This window comes from Erpetoichthys calabaricus, chromosome 3 (genome assembly GCF_900747795.2).
Source record: "Erpetoichthys calabaricus chromosome 3, fErpCal1.3, whole genome shotgun sequence".
NCBI lineage: Eukaryota > Metazoa > Chordata > Cladistia > Polypteriformes > Polypteridae > Erpetoichthys > Erpetoichthys calabaricus.
Genome location: NC_041396.2, coordinates 224,503,395 through 224,526,895, shown reverse-complemented (window position 1 = coordinate 224,526,895; position 23,501 = coordinate 224,503,395). Strand labels below are relative to the sequence as shown.

Genomic DNA, 23,501 nt, shown 5'->3' with positions numbered 1-23,501 from the left:
TTTGGCATGAGTGCATGACATCAGGTGCCAAAGTGAACCATACATTGTTTTCTATCTGTTATTTAATTACAGTGTCATAATTTGTAGCTTAATGCAGAAAAAATGGAAAGGGGGTTGCCTTAATTTAAACAGATTAGAAAAGAAGTAACCTGATTAGTTTTAGGTAATCTTGTGATATTTATAATATTTAATTTTTTCTTCAGTTAAAAATGTCAAAATGAAAGTAAAAATGTGATTAGATACAACAGATAATTTAAAGACATATTTTATCTGCATTTGTTCATAAAAATCTTGCAGTAGAAAGTGATGAAAATATAATCAGTTTTTTATGTTCTTTGTTTTTCTCAATGAGAGTTTGTTTTCTGGCTACTACTGGGTTATCCAAAAGTTCTAATATTTTATATATAGTGCACAGCATAACATGACATAACATTTTCCAGCCCCTTTAATCCATTTCAAGTCCATAGTGGCAGCATTGTCTGCAAGGTAGGAAACAATGTTAAACTGGGTGCCAGTCTGTCACAAGACCCACACTGCCAAACTCACACACTGGACAATTTGGAATCATCAATACATTTAACACATACTGTATGTCTTTGGGAATGTGGGTGGAAAACTCGCATAGATGCTGAGACATTGTTTAAAATCAATTTGGGCTTAGGGCAGAATTGCTAACCATTGCTGTACCAGGCTTAGTGCAGATGTTTCTAATTATTTCTTTTTGTAATGGATCAAGGTCAGTGTCAAATTACAATACCTGGATACTGGAAATAATAAATAATAAGCTCTCTACAGAGAATCCATTGTAAGAAATATGCAGAGTGGTATATTTTATTTCTTCTTGGTGTCTGAAGTTTATATACAGATAGATAGATAGATAGATAGATAGATAGATAGATAGATAGATAGATAGATAGATAGATAGATAGATAGATAGATAGATAGATAGATAGATAGATAGATAGATAGATAGATAGATAGATAGATAGATACTTTATTAATCCCAAGGGGAAATTCACATTTACAGTATGAACTCAGTTTTACCTGTATCTGTTCACATTCTTTACCATGTCTGGTGAATGAGGTTACAAGAGCCTCTCTGAACGCAATTGGAACAGGCTGGAAAAACACCCTGCATAATCCACAAAGCAACACAGTGGCTCAGAGTCAATGGGTTTTATTTAGAGATGACAGTCAGCCTGATAAATTGTCTTTAGAAAGTGAGTAAAATGAATGCACCCAGGAAAAACAGTGCTCACAAAACACACAGAAGCACAGTTTTGAAACTGGATCTTATTTATTTTGGTGACAAAAGAGGATTGTCGACATTGTGTAGTTGAAGAAATGGTAGATATACTACCTCTGTTATTTTATTAAATATGTAAACAAATCTTGTAAAGCAGCAGATACTGTACATACGTCTTTTCAACAATGAAACTGGTAGTATGTTGTATTATTGAGTTAACTTGAAATTATCTCAGGATTCAGTGCAGGCATTTAATTTGTTTCCAAGAATCTTATGTTTAAATATATTGCATGTCCATTCAAATAAAAATAAAATAAATAAGCTAGTTTTGGAGGAACTTCTCATCCAGTGTCTAAAAATAAAAGGAGTTTGTTCAAGAGCTTGAAGCTCCAAAGAAAAAAAGGATAATATCATTAGATTGCAAGTAGGGTGATTTTTTTTTTTTTTTGGGATAGAAATTTACTGTCAACTAACTTGTAAAACTAATTCTTTCTTAGAGGCAGATTGTGTCAGATTATTATATCAAGACATGAAACTCAATTTATCCAATTCAGAGTTGCAGGGGAATAAACTCTGTCTTTACAGTACTGGGCTTAAGCAAGGAAACAGCAGTGGACATTTGCTTCTCACAAACACCTTCTCATTCCAGCTCACACAGGACCCATTTTTGAATCATTAATCTCTTGGCGGTTGTTGGATGAAAATTGGAGTACCAGAAGGAAAATGCAAGCAAGCACATGGAAAATGTACATACTCCACGTGGACATTGACCAGGTGCTGGAGCTATGAGACACTACTGCTGCCATTGCACCACAGTGCCACCGTGTTCTAAAATTATGATTCTTTTAAATTTATTTTTTTGTGTATAATTTATTTGTTCATTGAGTTACCTTTATTTAACACTAAAAGGTATACCAGGACTATGACAGCAGAAGAACTGTTAAAGTATTAAAAATAAAGTATTTTACTGTCATGTAAAATACCTTGATTTGCAAAATTAATGCAATTTTTTTGCCAATAAAAAAATCACAAATCATATACATTTAATTTTTTATTCCTTTCCTGATAAAGTCTGGAGGCTACTCTTTCTTTCAATAAAAGTCATCAGTTGAAAGGAATTAATGGTGAATAGGAAACTAGCCCATTCGCGGGTCATGGAGAGACAAACACTGAATTTAGTGGCCTGTAAACTTAATGTTATTTCTTTCCATTATGAGAAGAAACCTGAATATAACATGAACTTGTAAATGATATTGAAACATCACATACAATACAGCCCACCCAGATTGATTTGTTCCTTGAGGCATTAGTAATGCCAACTGTCCTATTCATTAAAATCCTTGTTGAATCTGTTGAGTTCTGAGTATTTATGAGGTGAAGACCCCAGTGACTTAACACATTATATTTGTATTTATATACTAGCTTTCCAAATGACAATACCTCTACACAGCAGTTTTCTGTTATTCCATTTACAGCTGTTTAGTGTGCTCACCTTCCTGTAGGGACTATCCAGTAAAAAGTAAGGTCATGCAGAGTAATTCTTGGGAAGTGACCTGGTGAGAATGGCAAAGAGTTATTATTGCAAATATTAGGGTGAGTTTGGTCATTATTGATCATTGGTCATGGAGTAGTTTCTGAGGTTACAATTTGACTCTAAAATTTGTTTTCATTGTTATTGATGGTATTCAGATATTCAATATGAAAAAGTAATTTCACCATAACTCCTGTTCATGAAATAACAGAAATAAAACCATCATCAATTTCAAATGTTTGAATGCTTTAGGCAAAAGGCAAGCCTTGTTTTAATCGGCCCTGTCCAAATTAAAACATTTAGCACTTACATTAGTGTGTAGCTGCCCACGCATATATTTTAGAAGCACATTATTCCACAATCAAAAGACGTTCCTTAAGACTTCAGGTGAAGTAATTGAAGTGTTTCATCATGGAAATAGATTTAAAATCTCCTGTAGCACTCTGCACTTTTGTTGTAGCACAGACAGCGCCACATTGTTCAAAGAAATTGAGACAGCACAGTGTAGTTCCCACTCATCTGCTTTAGCCATTCCATGAATTTGGTGAATTCCAACAACAGCACACCTGATTCAAATTAATGAGTTAGTATTAATTGGCTAAGCCTTGTGTGCTAGGGGTGCAATTTAACAAATAAATGGGTATATTGAATAGTCACCACAAATATCAGGGTAAATCAAAATAAAGGTTTAGAAAAGGCTTTGTAGTTAACACACATTGACAGGCATAAAATCATGAGTTTACAGTAGTCAGCAACTAATTGAAATATAAGCCAGATTTTCAAGATGTTGTGTTTAAGCTTTCATAAAGAACTTTGCAGAAATAGTGGAAACTGAGGACTTGTAGGAGAAGATCCATATCCATGACTTGTCTGTATCTAGTGAAGAAAACTTAAAGGTCACTTTCCTAAAAGACAAAAGGGAATTCAGTGAAGTTATTGTTCAGCATCTGGAACAGACATCTGGTATCAGACTGCACACTTCCCCTGTTTGCGGAAGTCTTAAAAAATAATCTTGTAGGACATGCTGCAGCCAAGAAACCATTCTTGTAGAAAGGCCACAAGCAGAAGAGATTTATAAACATGATAGACTATATGGCAATGTTATGTGTTATTTGTGTGTGTATAGTTATATCTATAATACAGTTTGTATCTATTTTATTCTCTTTCTATACAAATTGTCTTATAAGTTGAATTAATAGTTATATGTTGTATTTCTGCATTGGAGTTATCATTTTATGCCATTTTAAAGAACAAATATTGGATGACTTTTTTTGTTAATATAGTAATTAATTGGTTGTCCCTTGTATTCTTCATGATGGACAGAATTGTCTTATAGTATTTGGACATAAAAGTTATTGTGTTTTTAATTTGATCACATAAAATCAAAGCTCTACTGTCCTAAAATAAATAGAAACAATGGAGCCTGCCAGATGATGTAGTATAAACCAAAGGGCCCAGGTGGTTTAATTTAATCTTAAATTAGCTTACACATGATGTTATAATTTTTTGTTAATTGGACTTTTACAGATTTTTAGTATGTGGTAACCTTAAATGTTAGTGTTTGTTTGCTTTTGCATTATTGAAAAGTGTGTTTTATCTGAACATAATTAAAATTACTTATTCAGCAACTGTCCTGTGTTGTATATAGCTATAGGCCGACTAATGAAGTATGTCAACCTTGAATATCCCAGTTAATCAAGACACTTCATCATAATTTTTTCAGAATCCTTGACCGGTGTTTTGCCAGCATTGTTCAAGGTTTTCCATTCAAAAGAAAGGCAAAGATATCTTGTACAAACACCTCCAAGAACTACTTTATGATGGAAGCGCCTCCTTTACAAATTAAAAGCAATAAAGCAATTTATTTTTTGGTTCATTTTTAAATATTTTTGTACTCTTTAGAAAAGTGATGTGTCTGTATTTATCAGGAGTACTATCAAAAATCAAGATTTTACAAATATGAAAAAAGTAATATGAATAAAAGATTCATGTGGATTTTGTTAGGCCTCATTTATAAGCAGTATATTTTATTTTTAAAGGATTCACATAAGCTCAGTGCAATTTTGTATTGTTCAGGCACACCTTGTGAATGGTCATACATTTTATTTCTGCTGACATAACGCGCATGATACTAGAGAATAGGGTATAACTGTCTATTACTATTTTGAAACATTAATTGATTCTTTTATCCCAGCAATAAGTAAGAAAGCCATGAATATGTTATACTGTGTTCAGGAACTCAACAAAAGAATTTGACAGGGATTAAAATAATAATAATAATAATAATAATTTTTATTAGGGATTAAAATGTCAAAGCAAAGGTATATTACAAGATATTGCTATTGACAAATGATTAATATAGCCAGTGATTGCTTATTAGCTTAGTCTGTGGTTGCTTTTGAATGAATTGGAAAAGTTTAAAAAGAATTTTGTAAATTCAATTACAAAACTGTTTCGTATTAGATTAAAGTTTACGATGCCTGTAAATGTTTTTCTAACATTTTCTGCGTAACCCAGTAAAAATCACTTCTCTCCTTACATTATGGAAAGAATTATATTGCATATGTACTGTAAAACACTTTGTGAAGGTGTTTATTGTTAAAGGCTTTGCATTAAATATAAACATTTTTTGTACCCACTGAATACATTCCTTATAATTTTAAACCTTTGGTATTATGTGACTTTTGGTTTTTATTCAACCAGTTCCTTTTTCCATGGTATAGCACCATTATAATTTTATTATAGAAGCACAAATAAACTCTTGATGTTTTTGACAAAAGTTACCTCTGGTTGCCATCACGAAAATACTTTAGCAACCCCTGTGATTAAGGTCTCGGTTGAAAGCTAGAGCTGCATGGTTATGATTAGTCTGAGCTGCACTGTGGCACTTCAGTTTTTATGGCATAGAATTAAAAACACAAGGAGAATATAAGATACTTTAGCTTGTATTTAGATAGGGTCTAAGCTGTAGTATTCTTTCCATACAGATAATGAAGCAATATTGAACATACTTAATAAATGCATCACATTCACAAAATCTTGTCCCCACAGTCAACCGTTTTTTTGTTTGCAGGAACTTGTTACATATCATTGCCTCTAATGTTTTCATAGTATTAATGCTGTTCCCATCCTTGCATCTATATGTCTGAATTCATCTCATTATTAGAATGTTTTATTATTATTTGATATAGAACGTTGACTTACCAATTCATATTCATGGTCATATTCTTGATTTGCTTTGTTCTACCAGTTTGAATGATATTTTTGTCTCTGGTATGTCTGATCACACGCTTTTTGAATGTAGTTTTCACATTACTATTCCTCTTTCTTTGAAGAAAATATCTGTTACTTATCATAATATTAGGTCTGTCTATTCCAATCTGTTTGCTCCTTCTCTTCAGTGTTCTTCTTTGTCTGACATACAGTACATAAATTTTCCTCTCCTGATAATATGGTTTTCCTTTATAATGTTGCTGTTTCTGGATTGTTTAATGATATAACCCTCTTAAATAATGATGCTGTTTCTGAATTGCTTAATGTTATTGCCCCCTTAAAGAATAGGCTTGTCCCAGCAGCCCACTTGTATCCTTGGTTTACTTACTCTAAGGCTCAGGTTGATGAAGGCCACTGACCAGCGTCTTGTGTGCCTTTATAAGAAAACTGGACTTACTGTCCACTCTTACTATACACTGAGCATAGCTCGCTCCAGTTACTGCTCCTCCATCTTAACATGTACTAAGTCCAGGCCAAGAACACTCTTTAGGACTATTAACAAACTCATTCATCCTCGTGTATGTCCAAATACAGTTGAACAGTGTCAGGCTTTCTTTTTTTATATTTTTGAAAACAAAATTAACCAAATGTATTGCGGAATCTTCTACTTCTTCAAACTTGAGTTACAAAATTTACTTAATTTACACTTGTTGACTCTCTTTTTGTCTCTGCACTCATCATTAAGAACAATCTTGCCTCCTGTCAGCTTGACCCTGTCCCCATCTTTTTATTAAAGACATGTTTCTCTACAATTAATATTTCAGTTGATATTATAATTAATACATGTTTCTCTTTTGGGTCTGTTCCTATTGCTCCTAAAACTGTTGTTCTTAAAAAAACCTGAGCTGGATCCAACATTTCTTTCCGATTATAGAACTATGTCGAATCTTCCTTTTCTAGCTAAAATGGTGTGAAGAGTGGTAAAGTTCTCACTTGTATGAAGTATTCAGCTCACATCACCCAACCCCATTTTTTCAGCTACATTTGTTGGCGGTTCAGTTCTGTATCAAGTTTAAATTCTTCTTTTTCACTTTTAAAAACATGCATAACCTTGTTTCTCTTTACCTTAGTGAACTCTTGATCTCTTACTTCCCCTCTTGCTCTGTCAGGTCTTGCACCCATAATCTACTTGCTGTCCCACACACCAGATTTTCCACCTTGGGAAGTAGGCACATCAGTGCCATGGCTCCTAATCTCTGGAATTCTCTTCCCCAATCTCTCCATGACTACACTTGCCTTTCTACTTTCAAATCTGATTTAAAGATGTTTCTCTTCAATGAACATTTCTTTTTTACCTCCATTGTTTTGTCAGTTTGTTTCTACCATATCAATATATAAGCACTTTGAGCTACATTATTTGTATGAAAATGTGCTATATAAATAAATGTTGTTGTTGTTGTTGTACTGTGCTGAGAAATCATTCATTTCTAAAATTCGGAACAATTTTTTTAAGAATATATTGAGTACTTAATTTGGGTCTTATATATGACCTAGTGTAATCTTTGTTTGACACTGTTTGTATATACAGTAGCTGGTCCAGCAATATCTGCTCAACTTCAGTGACTGTATTTGCTGCTCATTTTTTCATAAAAGCCTGCAAGACATTTATAAATATATACTAGGGGGCTTTGCCCCCCACTTGCTTCGCTCGCCCACCCCCTCCCATTCTCCTCTTGGGCGCATTTCGCTCCAGCCACTTTGTGTCTCTGCCGCTCGCGTTGTCAGGGGGGGGAGTAGGTGGGCTGAATGCACGCTTTTATTTTACGAATGAGACACTTATTTTTTGCTTTTTAGTACACTTATTAAATTATTTTAAGAGTTGCTTTTAAAAGTATTTTTTTTTGTTTATATTATTTTCAACTTTTTAGTCTTGGGTTTGTTTTAGTATAATTTTGTAATCAATGTTTTAACACTTCCTTTAATATTTCTATCCATTGCTAGCGCCATTTATTGGTGAAATCTTGAACTATTCTTCATATTAAAATTTCATTTCTTAATTAACATGGATTAATTGATCAAGTTTGTGAAACTGATTATTGATTCATGTATTGTCACCAGAAGTGAGTAAGTGTGCAAAATTTCAAGTCATTTGGACAATAGGAAGTGGGTTAAATATCGATAACAAGATTTGTACCAGACCACAAACAGGTGAAGTTAAAATAAGCGTGGTAATAATAATAATTTAACATACAAGTTGAAATTGATTTAAGAAAATATCTTTTATTTAAAATTAGTCAGAAACTTCAATTGATTCTCCATCTGGATTTCCATATAAGTAGAATGTGACTTACTTAACCAATTTTCAAATTATTTTACTAACTGTGACTATTATATTACCAAAGCACAGTTTAAAAAAGTGCAAAACATGGTCATGTGCTTATCATAGTCTTACAAAACATTCTGGAATTTTTAAAATGGCAATTTACACTCAAATATTTTCCACACATGTCATGATTGCTTCAAAAGGCGTAAAACTTTCCAAAGCCAGAAATGTTCCTGCTTCCACAATGTGATAGTGGCAGTTTCATTTCAGGGTTTAGTTAATTCTTAGATTCAATGGAAGCAATGTTTGTATTTTCGCTTGTGACTATTCTGTCTGAAAAAACCATAGATAATAGTATACTTATGAAGTTGTCTTAATTTTATAATTGTCTACTTATACATGTTCTTATTTTAATGGGACAAATCATACATTGTTGAAAATGTTACTGTACTATTTTTGCCTGATTTTAAAAATGTACATATTTACATATTTTGTGCAACAAATGAATTATCTTCGTGAATTGACCATATTTAGGCTGACTCTTATCAAACCTCATATTTTAGTCCTGGTTGAAAAAAGTGAACAAGAAGCCTCAAACATCATACATTTGAAGTTAGGATGTAGTGGGCAAACGTTTCTCCCATTCTTTGTAGTTGACTGATGGACTGGTATAACAAATATTGTCCATAGAGGTACTGTATACTTTCTCAATGCAGTTTGTCATCATATATAAATTACACTTGTTGAAATAAATTTTTGGATTACCTCCTGGACTAACATACTTGTTGTTTTAGTGCTGTAATTATAATAGATGATATCAACTTGATACAAATATTCAAGCAGTAGTTACTAGTACCCTAACCATTTTATATAAATAAATAACATCTTACGGAATGTTCATTACTAATGGATAATCTTATGTTATATGTAATCTTAATATTTTTTTGGATTCACAATCATTAAAATGTTCTACTTTGTTTTTAGAATTTGGCACAGACACACTTAATGAATGACCTGATTACAGAAATAAAGGAAAAGGGATCAAAGTTAAAAATTTGTCCTTCAGCAGAAACTAACTTGGTATGTATAATGAACTTCTACCATAGCTCTCAACCACTTCTTTGTTAACTAGTAATACACAACATTGAACAGAGCCTGATGTCTGACATGCAGTTCTTATTATCTTAAAAAAGAGAATAATGTGCAAATATTATAATTTGTACTGCACAAAATCAACTCAGTTGATGATGGAGACAATATTATTTTCAGTGAACTGGTCATGTTACACATTTTAATAGTTTTATGTATTTAAGTCAGTTTGATGGAGCCATGCTTTTGAAGGGAAATATTTGCATGCATTTTACTATATTTTAAATTGTTTACTTGGTATTTTTTATGAAATGAGGTTTCAACTGAATAATACTTTCTTAAATGCAGTAATTTTAATTAAAATAAAAATGGATACAATTATTAATAAAACTATAAGAGAAATACAGTATGTCAGAAGCTTTTTGCCTACTCTAAGTGTCAGGTCTTATGTTTCAGAATCTTGTGGCTGGTAGGTTCCTAAAACATTAAACACCTTATTCAGTCTTTTTTTATAAACAGAATTTCACAAGAGAACAACATCAAAACTATTAAACAGAAAAAAAAATTATTATTGCACTTAAAATAGCACAGTATGTTAACATTGTTTGCAGTTAGCCAATGTGAAGTTTGATTTGCTTTTCAAAACGACAGAAAACGCTATATATGCTACAACCCCAATTCCAATGAAGTTGGGACATTGTGTAAAACGTTAATAAAAACAGAATACAATGATTTGCAAATCCTTTTCAACCTATATTCAGTTGAATACACTACAAAGACAAGATATTGAATGTTCAAACTGATAAACTTTATTGTTGTTTTGCAAATCTTCACTCCTTTTGAATTTGATGCCTGCAACACGTTGCAAAAAAGCTGGGACAGGGGCATGTTTACCACTGTGTTATATCACCTTTCCTTTTAACAACACTCAATAAGCGTTTGGGAACTGAGGGCACTAATTGCTGAAGCTGTGTAGGTGAATTCTTTCCCATTCTTGCTTGATGTACAACTTCAGTTGCTCAACAGTCTGGGGTCTCCGTTGTCGTATTTTGCGCTTCATAATGCGCCACACATTTTCAATGGGAGACAGGTCTGGACTGCAGGCAGACCAGTCTAGTACCCGCACTCTTTTACTACGAAGCCACGCTGTTGTAACACATGCAGAATGTGGCTTTGCATTGCCCTGCTGAAATAAGCAGGGACGTCCCTGAAAAAGACGTCGCTTGGATGGCAGCATGTGTTGCTCCAAAACCTGTATGTACCTTTCAGCATTAATAGTGCCTTCACAGATGTGCAAGTTACCCATGCCATGGGCACTAACAGACCCCCATACCGTCACAGATGCTGGCTTTTGAACTTTGCGCTGATAACAATCCAGATGGACCTTTTCCTCTTTGGCCCGGAGGACACGACGTCCATGATTTCCAAAAACAATTTGAAATGTGGACTCGTCAGACCACAGCACACTTTTCCACTTTGCATCAGTCCATCGTGAGCTCAGGACCAGAGAAGCCGGCGGTGTTTCTGGGTGTTGTTGATATATGGCTTTCGCTTTGCATGGTAGAGTTTTATCTTGCACTTGTACAGGTGCTGGTCATAAAATTAGAATATCATGACAAAGTTGATTTATTTCAATAATTCCATTCAAAAAGTGAAACTTGTATATTAGATTCATTCATTACACACAGACTGATGTATTTCAAATGTTTATTTCCTTTAATGGTGATGATTATAACTGACAAATAATGAAAGTCCCAAATTCAGTATCTCGGAAAATTAGAATATCAATTAAGACCAATGCAAAAAAAAGGATTTTTAGAAATGTTGGCCAACTGAAAGGTATGAACATGAAAAGTATGAGCATGTACAGCACTCAATATTTAGTTGGGGCTCCTTTGGCCTGGATTACTGCAGCAATGCGGCGTGGCATGGAGTCGATCAGTCTGTGGCACTGCTCAGGTGTTATGAGAGCCCATGTTGCTCTGATAGTGGCCTTCAGCTCTTCTGAATTGTTAGGTCTGGTGTATTGCATCTTCCTCTTCACAATACCCCATAGATTTTCTATGGGATTAAGGTCAGGTGAGTTTGCTGGCCAATCAAGAACAGGGATACCATGGTCCTTAAACCAGGTACTGGTAGCTTTGGCACTGTGTGCAGGTGCCAGGTCCTGTTGGAAAATGAAATCTGCATCTCCATAAAGTTCGTCAGCAGCAGGAAGCATGAAGTGCTCTAAAACTCCCTGGTAGACGGCTGCGTTGACCTTGGACCTTAGAAAACACAATGGACCAACACCAGCAGATGACATGGCACCCCAAACCATCACTGACTGTGGAAACTTTACACTGGACCTCATGCAACGTGGTTTCTGTGCCTCTCCTCTCTTCCTCCAGACTCTGGGACCTTGATTTCCAAAGGAAATGCAAAATTCACTTTCATCAGAGAACATAACTTTGGACCACTCAGCAGCAGTCCAAAGGCAAGAAGCTTCTGAAGCTGTCTCTTGTTCAAGAGTGGCTTGACACAAGGAATGCGACAGCTGAAAACCATGTCTTGCATATGTCTGTGCGTGGTGGTTCTTGAAGCACTGACTCCAGCTGCAGACCACTCTTTGTGAATCTCCCCCACATTTTTTAATGGGTTTTGTTTCACAATCCTCTCCAGGGTGCGGTTATCCCTATTGCTTGTACACTTTTTTCTACCACATCTTGTCCTTCCTTTCACCTCTCTATTAATGTGCTTGGACACAGAGCTCTGTGGACAGCCAGCCTCTTTAGTAATGACCTTTTGTGTCTTGCCCTCCTTGTGCAAGGTGTCAATGGTCGTCTTTTGGACAACTGTCAAGTCAGCAGTCTTCCCCATGATTGTGTAGCCTACAGAACTAGACTGAGGGACCATTTAAAGGCTTTTGCAGGTGTTTTGAGTTAATTAGCTGATTAGAGTGTGGCACCAGGTGTCTTCAATATTGAACCTTTTCACAATATTCTAATTTTCCGAGATACTGAATTTGGGACTTTCATTAGTTGTCAGTTATAATCATCAACATTAAAAGAAATAAACATTTGAAATACATCAGTCTGTGTGTAATGAATAAATCGAATATACAAGTTTCACTTTTGGAATGGAATTACTGAAATAAATCAACTTTGTCATGATATTCTAATTTTATGACCAGCACCTGTAGATGTAGCGACGAACTGTGTTAACTGACAATGGTTTTCTGAAGTATTCCTGAGCCCACGTGGTAATATCCTTTACAGAATGATGTTGGTTTTTAATGCAGTGCCGGCTGAGGGATCGAAGGTCACGGGCATCCAGTGTTGGTATTCGGCCTTGCCGCTTACGTGCAGAGATTTCTCCAAATTCTCTGAATCTTTTGATGATATTATGGACAGAAGATGATGAAATCCCTAGATTCTTTGCAATTTTACGTTGAGATACGTTGTTCTTAAACTGCTGGACTATTTGCCCACGCAGTTGTTCACAAAGTGGTGAACCTCGCCCCATCCTTGCTTGTGAACGACTGAGCCTTTTGGGGATGCTCCTTTTATACCCAATCATGACAAACACCTGTTTCCAATTAACCTGTGGAATGTTCAAAACAGGTGTATTTTGAACATTCCTAAACTTTACCACTCTTTTGCTGCCGCTGTCCCAGCTTTTTTGGAACGTGTTGCAGGCATCAAATTCAAAATGAGTGAAGATTTGCAAAACAACAATAAAGTTTATCGGTTTGAACATTCGATATCTTGTCTTCGTAGTGTATTCAATTGAATATAGGTTGAAAAGAATTTGCAAATCATTGTATTCTGTTTTTATTTACATTTTACACAACGTCCCAACTTCATTTGGAATTGGGGTTGTATATACAGTAATCCCTCCTCCATTGCGGGGGTTGTGTTCCAGAGCCACCCGGGAAATAAGAAAATCCGCGAAGTAGAAACCATATGTTTATATGGTTATTTTTATATTGGCATGCTTGGGTCACAGATTTGCGCAGAAACACAGGAGGTTGTAGAGAGACAGGAACGTTATTCAAACACTGCAAACAAACATTTGTCTCTTTTTCAAAAGTTTAAACTGTGCTCCATGACAAGACAGAGATGACAGTTCTGTCTCACAATTAATAGAATGCAAACATATCTTCCTCTTCAAAGGAGTGCATGTCAGGAGCACAGAATGTCACATAGATAGAGAAAACAATCTCTAGTAAACAAATCAATAGGGCTGTTTGGCTTTTAAGTATGCGAAGCACAGCGGCACAAAGCTGTTGAAGGCGGCAGCTCACACCCCCTCCGTCAGGAGCAGGGAGAGAGGGAGAAGCGTTTCAGGAAGCAGCTGCACAAAAGATAGCAACGTGAAGATAATCTTTCAGCATTTTTAGACGAGCGTCCGTATCGTCTAGGTGTGTGAACAGCCCCCCTACTCAATCCCCATACGTCAGGATCAGAGAAAGTCAGCGCAAGAGAGAGAGAAAAGTAAGCAATCTAGCTTCTCAGCCATCTGCCAATAGCATCCCTTGTATGAAATGAATTGGGCAAACCAACTGAGGAAGCATGTACCAGAAATTAAAAGACCCATTGTCCGCAGAAATCCGCGAACCAGCAAAAAATTTGCGATATATATTTAAATATGCTTACATATAAAATCCGCGATGGAGTGAAGCCGCGAAAGGCGAAGCGCGATATAGCGAGGGATCACTGTATATAGATGCTATATAGCACTTACCAGAATTTGCCAGATTAAAGTTGAGTTATAATTTAGAATTTGTTTTTCCCCTCATTGAAAAAGGAATAGGTGAGGGAAAAATCAAGTTCAAATTGATAAAGTGATCTAAAATTACTCCACAATGATGTTAAAGAATTTGGAAGAAAGAAATGTCCCCAAATATGGCTTAATATACAGTATTAACATTTTCATGTGCTATACCTTGGAAAAAAAACCCAGGCTGACATGGACAGAATGTGCAAATTTGGTACTGTGGCATGGTGGTTTCTGTTGCTTCCTCACATTTCCAGGTCACAAACCCAGTCACTGTCTCTTTGGAGTTTGGAGTTTACACATTCTACCCATGTGGAAGTGTTTTTTTTTTCTTGTACAACTTCCATTTAAAACTCACATGCATTGATTCATATTATCAGGGTCAAATCCTCATTACAAATATTCAACAAGCACATAAAGCCACAATCAAAGGAAATTTTTTAAAAAATCAGAAAAAAGTTGTTGATACTATTTGTTGGTCTGGAAAGGGCTACAAAGCCAATTCCAGTTTTTTTTTGAAGCTCCACCAAGTCAAACAGATATCCATATTCTCCAAAACGAAACTATTTGGAACAGCAGCACATCTTCCCATGAGTCTCTCACCAGAGGTATTACACATAATTATTAAGTAATTGCAAAGAAATCTTAAAGATACTCAAGGAACTAGAGGGCTGTCTTGTTTCGACAAAGATCACTATTCAAGACTTCAGATCCTTGGCAGTAACTGGGTGTCTCTGGAGAGAAGCAAAGTTGAAACCACTCCTCACCAAAAGAATATAATTGTTTGAAGATGATTTTCTTTAAAGGCACTGGTCTTTTTTTTAACCAGAGTTTAAATAGCATACCATCATCATTTATAATGATGATGTGACAATGCCATATGTGTCACTGCAACAGACTTATTTGATACCCACAAAAATACAAAAACACGAAAAATAGCCCAGCCTTTCAAGAATACCTCATACAAAATGGTGATGCATTGATTTCACAAACATAATTTTTAAATTAACGAGAAAATACTAGCAATAATATAATAGATATAATTGAAAAAAACAAATGATTTACGGTGATGCCACAACTAAAATTGAATTAGAGAAAGTGTTTGGTTACAGTCATTACAGGGCAAGGTGGTACAGCTGTTTATTAAGTGTAAGGTGCATGGGCTTCTTCACACTATGCCAGCTGATGTTGGATGCCTTTGGTCATTCAATAAATAATGAAGGTGTTCAAAAAATGCTGTTTATTCACTGAGATATAACCCTAATACTAGATCTGAAAATATTCAGTGTCAAAAATTTGCATATGCAAGGGTGCATATACTTTTGCTGCTGGCACAGTTTGCTTGTTACTCATTTTATTTTAAATGTGTTACTTCTTGGACTATAGAGAATGGTGTATTTTTATAAATGTTTATTATTTTTTCTTTTCTTGGGGTATCATGAGGTTTTCATTTAAATCTTAGTTTTTTTTTGTTTGCTGCAATTTCTCAGAAATTGGAAATTTATATTCACAGCTTTTTATACCCTCCTAGGAATTGTATAACTTGTCCTTTAGGAATTGTATAACTTGTCCTTTCACCTTTGAAATCAATAAACCTCTCTCCATAATTATTTAGTAATATTTATATCCATCAAGTTAATTAAGCAAAGACACTCTGTTGGTTCCTGCCATATACCCAGTGCTGCCATGTTTAGTTCTTTCCACTGAATTCTGACACTTGATTAGAACAGGCAAATTTAAAAATGGATGGAAGTATGGATTGATTATTTGAATTGGAATTAAATTTGCTTTTGATAAATGTATATATTTTTGTATATTTTTCATGATGTGTTTATATTTTAGTACAGTATTTGTAATAATTGTATATAATGCTGACCTCATAAATGCAAGTGTTGAGCTGGTTATAACATCAGGAAATGTGTGGTGATTTTCATTTAATTTGATTTTTTTTATAAAACACTACTAATATCTTTTCAAAGGCATTCATCTTAATCTAAGTAAAAAACCAATATAGATGCCTGTGGCATAATACCTTACTAACACCCTAGTAATACCAGTACATGGAGTCTGTTTAATAAGCATTATATTTTTGGTCATAAACATGGAAGATTTGAATGGACTCTGCTACTTTCAATTATAGCAGCAAGAGCACTCTTATTTCATAAGTGCAGTATGGATTTTCAAAGGACAAATAGCAAGACATTACGAATAGGGTTTGTTCTTGAGAATTAAAACACCAGTGTTTCCAAGAGTAAAATAAAAAAATAGTGTGATTAAGAAGAAAAGTTCCACAGGGATAGGGAGCCTACCAGTTGCTTGTGTTAACTGTTGAATTTGAAGACCTTATTCCCATCTATGTCCATGTTAATTTTATATATGTTTTTGTGTATTTTCACATGTTTTCTAATGCATGCTAATGCACATAGGCTTTTTATGTTTTCATGAACTGATTCCACAAGTGTATGCCTCTCATTTTGTGTTTTAAAAAAGTTGTCTAGTGAAAAAGCAATAACTGGAGTAATTTCCTGTTAGATGTGAACATTTTGTTGATTTGTGTCATGTTGTGGTGTTCCGGTATTATATTGCCCATTTTTCCAAATATGATGTCAGTGATGGTAATTGCAATACTAAACAAGTGTCAGAGAGAGACAATATTGGGTACTTACCTCAGTGGTACCTGAGGTATGTGTGCTCAGCCTCATATGTAGACAACTAGAAAGAGAGGTTTATAGAGAATGGAAAGGGATGGGCTTTCAGCATTGTGTGTTTTCCTGTGGTGCCAAAACCATTTTTGTGTAGAAAATTTGCAGTATTTCAGATTTATTTTATAAACATGCTTTGTTATTTTGTATTTTTGTAAATGAAGATAATAGAATATGCAGAAGTGTAACCTTCAGGAGTTTTATTGGAGTTTTAAAGTAGCCAAAGAACACACAACAAATAAATGAGTAAAAAACACTACAAAAGCAAAAATCAATTTTATATCATGGCCCTCTATTACCTTGGTGAGCCACTTTTTTGTGATTTTAATTTTTTTTGTCTACAGGTTAGGCCTGTGATGCAGAAATACCCTGAAATTCATTAACTAGTTGAACAAAAAAAGAAAGGAAGCATGTATAAATATGCAAAGGAAGGTCAAAAAGCTAGAAGGTTATATTATTAGTACAAATTAAATATGCCATGCAAGTCATCTTCTGTTGCCTGGAAAAAAAAATGCTAATTTATGCAAAAATCTTTAATGTGCACATACTATGTAACCAGTAATACAATACATGCTTTAATTATGGCTTTTTTACATTTAATGCATCTTAACAGTGTATATTATTCATGAAATAAATCAAGCTGTTTTCAGATTTTTTTGACTTTTATTACTTTGATTTTTAGTTATTGAAAGAGTGTTGTCCATATCTTTCAGTAAAGTTTTTGCTTGGAAGATGATGATGGTGTTCTTGCTTTTTTGTTTTTTTTACCTGTAGGATCCGTTGGTAGTGACCCTCCCCAGCCCCGAGCCATTGACATCAGCCATGTTCCTATTTCTTCACAGCATGAAGGAAGCAGGAAAAGGACCTATTTCTCCAAAAATATTATTTAATCAGATGTGTCAGAAGTGAGTTTTCTTGTAATTTATTCCAGTAACATTAGTCTTTTAATCTATTTGTGTTTTTATGGCTTTAGTTCTTATTAATTGTATTTCAAAACATGAACTTTTATTTAAAAACCATAGCTAATATCTATGGCCTATAAACATGCCTCACTTCATTCTAGAATATGAATACACAAAATTAAAGTTTTTGGCAAGACTTAAGAGTGTGTGCCATTTTACTGTGTTTTTGGAAATTCAGATAAAGGAATCTAGAGGCTGACCAAAATTTTTTTTTTACTGTTAAAAACATAAAAAAAAATTTTTTTACACTGTATTAGTCCAACTGCCAAAAACAAAAACTTGCCAAATCCTATAATTGTACTTTTTGCTGAAACTAGTGCAAAATGGGACCTCTACCATTTTATTTATTAATCTCATTTTGAAGTAAGACTAGAAACTGCACTTCTAATGAATTGCATTCTCTGCATTAATTGATAAAATAATTGTTCATAATTTTACACATTAAAAAAGACAAGATTTTGCTCCCAGATCAGAAAAAAAACCATCTATAAGGTAAAAACACAGAGGACAGTCTCTTTCTTTTAAAGTGGTTGTTGACTTAATGGCTCCTGTGTCACACCTGAATTACAACCAGATTATTTTTTTAGCCCTTATTAGTGTTTTGTTCTTTTCTAAAATCATTTTATGGTAGTGTTTAGAAGGTGTGTGCCTTTTGAAATAGATTTAGGAAATTCCTCCTCCCAACCATAATAGTAATAGTAAGAATGGTAAGGAAAGTAAATATATCCACAGTTTTGCCAAGTCTTTTGTAAATTAAATAGAGGAAAACTTTGCCAAACTTTTTTAAATCTAAAAAGCATGTGAAAATTCAGGAATTGTTTAACTAAAAACTGTTTTATTTCAATACACATGTGAAAATACACAGCATATTAGCAGAAAATGAGAGTATGGGGTTATATTAACCCATTATTCAAGATTAGTTTTAATTATTTTAACACATACCCAAAAATGTAATCTTTTCCTCATAGCAAGTTTGCAATACAGAACATTAATGTAAGGAAAAGGTAATGATGATGTTATTTTTTATTGATTTAAAGGATGTTTTTCTGTTTGCACCCAATGAATGGCGTATATGAGTGTAGGGCTGGTGGTCTTACATTGCTGTTTTAGGCAAGGTGAGTAAAATTGTTCAAAAAAAGTGGGTATAAAACGTAATGCTAGCTAAAAATACAATAGTTTACCGTATTCACGATTTGATGAGCCCACAAATTTTTTATTTTATGTCAGTTTTTGCAAAAATGTTTTCATTTAATCTAAAGAGGAAGGAACAATATAAAGTTAATTTGAAGATAAAAAAAAATGAAAAGATGGTGGATTTTCATAATTTTTTTCATTTTTTAAATGTGCTGTTTATAGTTTATAGCATTAAAATTTGCCATACAGTAAGCATATGAACAAATTATTTGTAAATTAAATTAATTTTTTTCCCAAATCCCACCAATGTATATATCATTAACCTTTGTTTTTGTTTAAACAACCAACACCTGTTATATTGACCTGAAAAAGGATGCAGAAATAGATAGATGTATGTTGTAAATGATCCTTTTCAAGTACCAAACAGGGTTAACATACAGTTGCCCTCCATAATGTTTAGGATAAAGACTTATTTTTTCCTTCATTTACCCTTCTGCTCCACACTTTAAAACTACAAATCAAACAATTCAGATGTGTTTAAAGTGCATACTGCAGACTTTAATTTAAGGGTACTTCCATAAATTTTGATCAAAGCATGTAGAAGTGACACTTTTTCTGCTTGGTCCCCCACTTCAGGGCACCATAGCAATCATCCTGTATATTAAAGCAGTCGTATTTAGTTCTTTGTCACCTATCCCTTGGGTGTAGTGACTGCTTGAAGTCTGTAAATCATAGACATCACCTGATGCTGAGTATCTTCTCTGGAGAGCCTGTAATACACCCATCTTCAACTCCTGCTGCTTTCTATGTCTTGTCCCCTTAAGTTTTCTCTTCAGCATATGGAAGGCATGCTATGTTGGATTTAAATTTTTGGGACTGACTTGGCTGTTTTTTAGCATATGTTGCCTTAGCAGTATGTTTGGGATTATTATCATGTTGCAGGATGAAGCACCATCCAAAGAGTATGGAGGCATTTACTGGAACTTGAGCAGATAATTTGTTTCTATATGCCTCAGAATTCATTGTGCAACTGCCATCAGTAATTCCATCATCAATGGATCCAGGGGCATTTCCTTTTTCGTCTCCTCACTTTGCTCTCGTCATACAGGTTCATCTTTGTCTTATCTGTCTACAAGACCTTTTTCCAGAATTTTTTAGGCTCTTTTAAGTACTTTTTCTTAAATTGTAATCTTGTTTTTATGGATAACTAGTGGTTTGCATCTTACAGTGTGGCCTCTGTATTTCTGTTAATGATGTCTTCAGCAGATAGTAGTTTCAGACACATATATGTCTACCTTCTGAAGACAGTTTCTGATATGTTGTGTGGGGCTTTTTTTACCAATTCTTCTGTAATTCGCAGTGGAGGTCTTCCTTGGCCTATCAGTGCCTTTGTGATTACTGAGCTTACCAATGAGTTCTTTCTTCTTAATGATGTTCCAGAGAGTTGATTTAGGCAATCCTAAGTTTTTACAATGTGTCTAATGGTTTCATTCTTGTTTTTCAACCACATAATGGCTCCTTTGACTTTCATTGACACAGCTTTTGTCCTCTTGTTGAACAATGGCAACTGCGGACTCCAAAGGTAGTCTGTGGGTAGAAGCAATCCGAAGCATCTCATGTTTGCACAAATTAAGCAATAAAGCACACCTGAGTAATTACAAACACCTATGACACCAGTTGTCCCAAATATTGTGGTGCCCTGGATTGGTTGGACCATGTAGAAAAAAGTGTTGTAATTTCTATATGCTGTGACCAAAAAGTAAAATGTCTACAATGTAAACTTTAATCACATCTGAATTGTTTTTTATTTTTGAAAAATGAATCCACTAAAGATAAAACACATCCATACTGATCAACTTATCATAACATAAGGTATGAGTTTGGCAAGACTCATTTCCTTGATTAATTTTCAATTTACAGACAAACAATAGGGTCAGATTGTCACTAAAAATTTCCTTCTGATGAAGAGGTTGTTGTGATAAAGTGAAGTGTAAGCACTAATTACTAAGCGTACTTCCATTAAGAAGATCGAAGGTGGCACAGAGTGTCTAATCCCAATATTTTGTGTCCTCAGAATGTCAAGAAAACTGTATTTAATCTTACACTTGTCTATTTAAAGATATTTTTTTTGAGTTGAAGGTACAAAACTGATCCAGATGTCTACTAGATCAGCTCACTTTTTATGTACATTTCTTCCTGCCACTCAAAATTTGTTTAACTGTATACATTATTTTGCACATAAGTTTGCATTACTTTGTGAATATGAGTGTTTTGCAGATATAATGGCCATTTTGCAAATATATTGCTTGCTTGTTCTTAGTAGCATCATGTACCTGTCATTTGTCTTTTTAGAAAAGCTTAAAGAGATTCAGCATATACAGTATGTAGTGAGTAATACAGAACCAAGAAGCAATGCAGAAATCTAGTTTGAATCATGTTATTTATTACAGGTAATGTTTTAAATATGGGAACAGTCAATAGTTAGTGTTCTATGCTCATTTGTCCATTTATACAGGTATAATTTTTAGCCTGTCAGTTTTTTGAGGACTTCAAATGTTCTTCCTCAACTTCATGTACTGATTTATATAAGCAAATATGCACAAGTATGTCCCTATGTCCAGAGCTGGTTTTTGAAATTTACATCTTGCTGCTAAGAAAAGCTCCGGGATTAAATCACTTAGAGATCTGTACATAGACAAGGTCTTTGCATCCTACGAACAGTTGCACTCCACATTTAACTTTCCAGCAACTCATTTCTTTCACTAGCTTCAAATTAGAAACTTTGTTAAAAAAAAACTACCCAATTTCCCTCACCTCCCACCTACCTCAATACCAGAAGAAATTTTGATCAGTCTAAATTCCCATTATTCCTGCTAATTATCTGGTTTGAATTCAAAAGAATACAGTTTCTCCAAAAGTTGTGTTTTGCAGTGACCGTCAACAAAAGCCTAGTCACTAGGAAGCGATGGATTAAAAGCCAGAAATCTGCATGACCATCATCATCAAGTCCTTCCGTGAGAACCTTAAATACAAAGAGGACTATTTCATTTATGTTAGGTAGAATGCCCAGAGGGGACTGGGCGGTCTCGTGGCCTGGAACCCCTGCAGATTTTATTTTTTTCTCCAGCCGTCTGGAGTTTTTTTTTGTTTTTTCTGTCCCCCCTGGCCATCAGACCTTACTTTTTCTATGTTAACTAATGTTGTTTTATTTTAATTTCTTATTTTTTCTTTTATTTTTCTTTTCTTCATTATGTAAAGCACTTTGAGCTACTTTTTATATGAAAATGTGCTATATAAATAAATGTTGTTGTTGTTGTTGTAGGAAAAGCAAGAATTGATCTACAGCAGAAATGTTTTACTCGTGTGCAGTTGTATGTAGCATGCTCAAAAGTTGGCAGCACAGTGGTGCAGAGGTAGTGTTTCTGGCTTGCAGTAAGGAGCCAGTGTTTGGACTTAAGAAATGGGGTTATGTGTTTGTACTTTCTGCTTTTTGTAATAATTCTTGCTGTAGCATTTTGAAATGACTGAGCGCTGCATAAAGAATGATTTGAACTGCCAGTGAATAAAGATTTGCAGCAGTCAGCCCTACTAGAAATATATACATGCATTCTCAATATCATGCATATTTACTAAACCAGGCAAGGACAGTATCTGTGAGCCTTGTGTAATTTTCCTGCCTGTATAGTAAAATAGAATGATCGGTGGTATCAAACACTGCACTTAAATCTAGAAACATACAGTAATCGCTGTGCAGTTTCCGTCATCAGAATTAGAATGTTGTTTACAACACAGGTTAGTGCTATTTCTGTACTATGACTGGTGCAGACTGAAATGTCTCATATGAAGCTGACTGGTAACTACTTTTTCAGTTACATTAGAGCGAAAGAGTAAATTTGGAATTGGTCTATAAATTTTAAGCATATTTGGGTCTTGCTCTGTTTCTTTAAGTATTGGTCTGAAAATTGGCACTTTTTGTTCATCATTGTCTACATCATTCAGTAATGAACTATTTATAACTCTTATAATGGGAATTAAATACTAATTATAATTGAACTACAGGGCATGAACATAAGTTATGAAACAGTAATATTCTGGTCATTTTGTATTTTTAAACACTGATTGGCATTCGGAAACAACTGCACAGTTTTCCCTACCCATTCTGATCTGGATTTCTCTTAAATGAAATGTTGCCAATAAGAAATAACAGAAATCATCGTTAGATGATCTGTGCTAACTGAGTGCACCAGTTCAGCAGCTGACCTTCCAACTATCTCGATTACAGTCTCGTTTTTTTCTTTCTTATGACTTGAAGAGATACATCACACAGACAATTACATCCAAACACCCCTCTTTTTTTGTATTTTTCCTTTGATATTTGTATCTGTCAAGGGTGTTCTCCCCGTGAAACGTAGTTTATCATTGACAGAAAGCCGGACAATGATTTCTGTAATTCCTTATTGGCAGCAATTCATTTAAGAGTAATCCAGATCACGAAGGAGTAAAGGATGGACAATCTTTGTGTGGAGAAAACTGGAGCTGTGTT

The 23,501-nt window shown here is 34.4% G+C and overlaps 1 protein-coding gene across 3 annotated transcripts in view; it reads left to right on the top strand.

Moving 5' to 3' along the window:
* usp45 (ubiquitin specific peptidase 45) overlaps nt 1-23,501 on the top strand; it is a 201,733-nt gene that overhangs the window by 113,594 nt on the left and 64,638 nt on the right. For 2 of the 3 annotated variants that reach the window (XM_051925500.1, XM_051925499.1), the window contains exons 7-8: nt 9,298-9,393; nt 17,637-17,767. In XM_051925500.1, coding sequence (XP_051781460.1) covers nt 9,298-9,393; nt 17,637-17,767 — 227 coding nt within the window. Of the gene's footprint in view, nt 1-9,297; nt 9,394-17,636; nt 17,772-23,501 lie in introns of those variants that run through there. The other variant, XM_051925502.1, reaches the window with a different exon arrangement.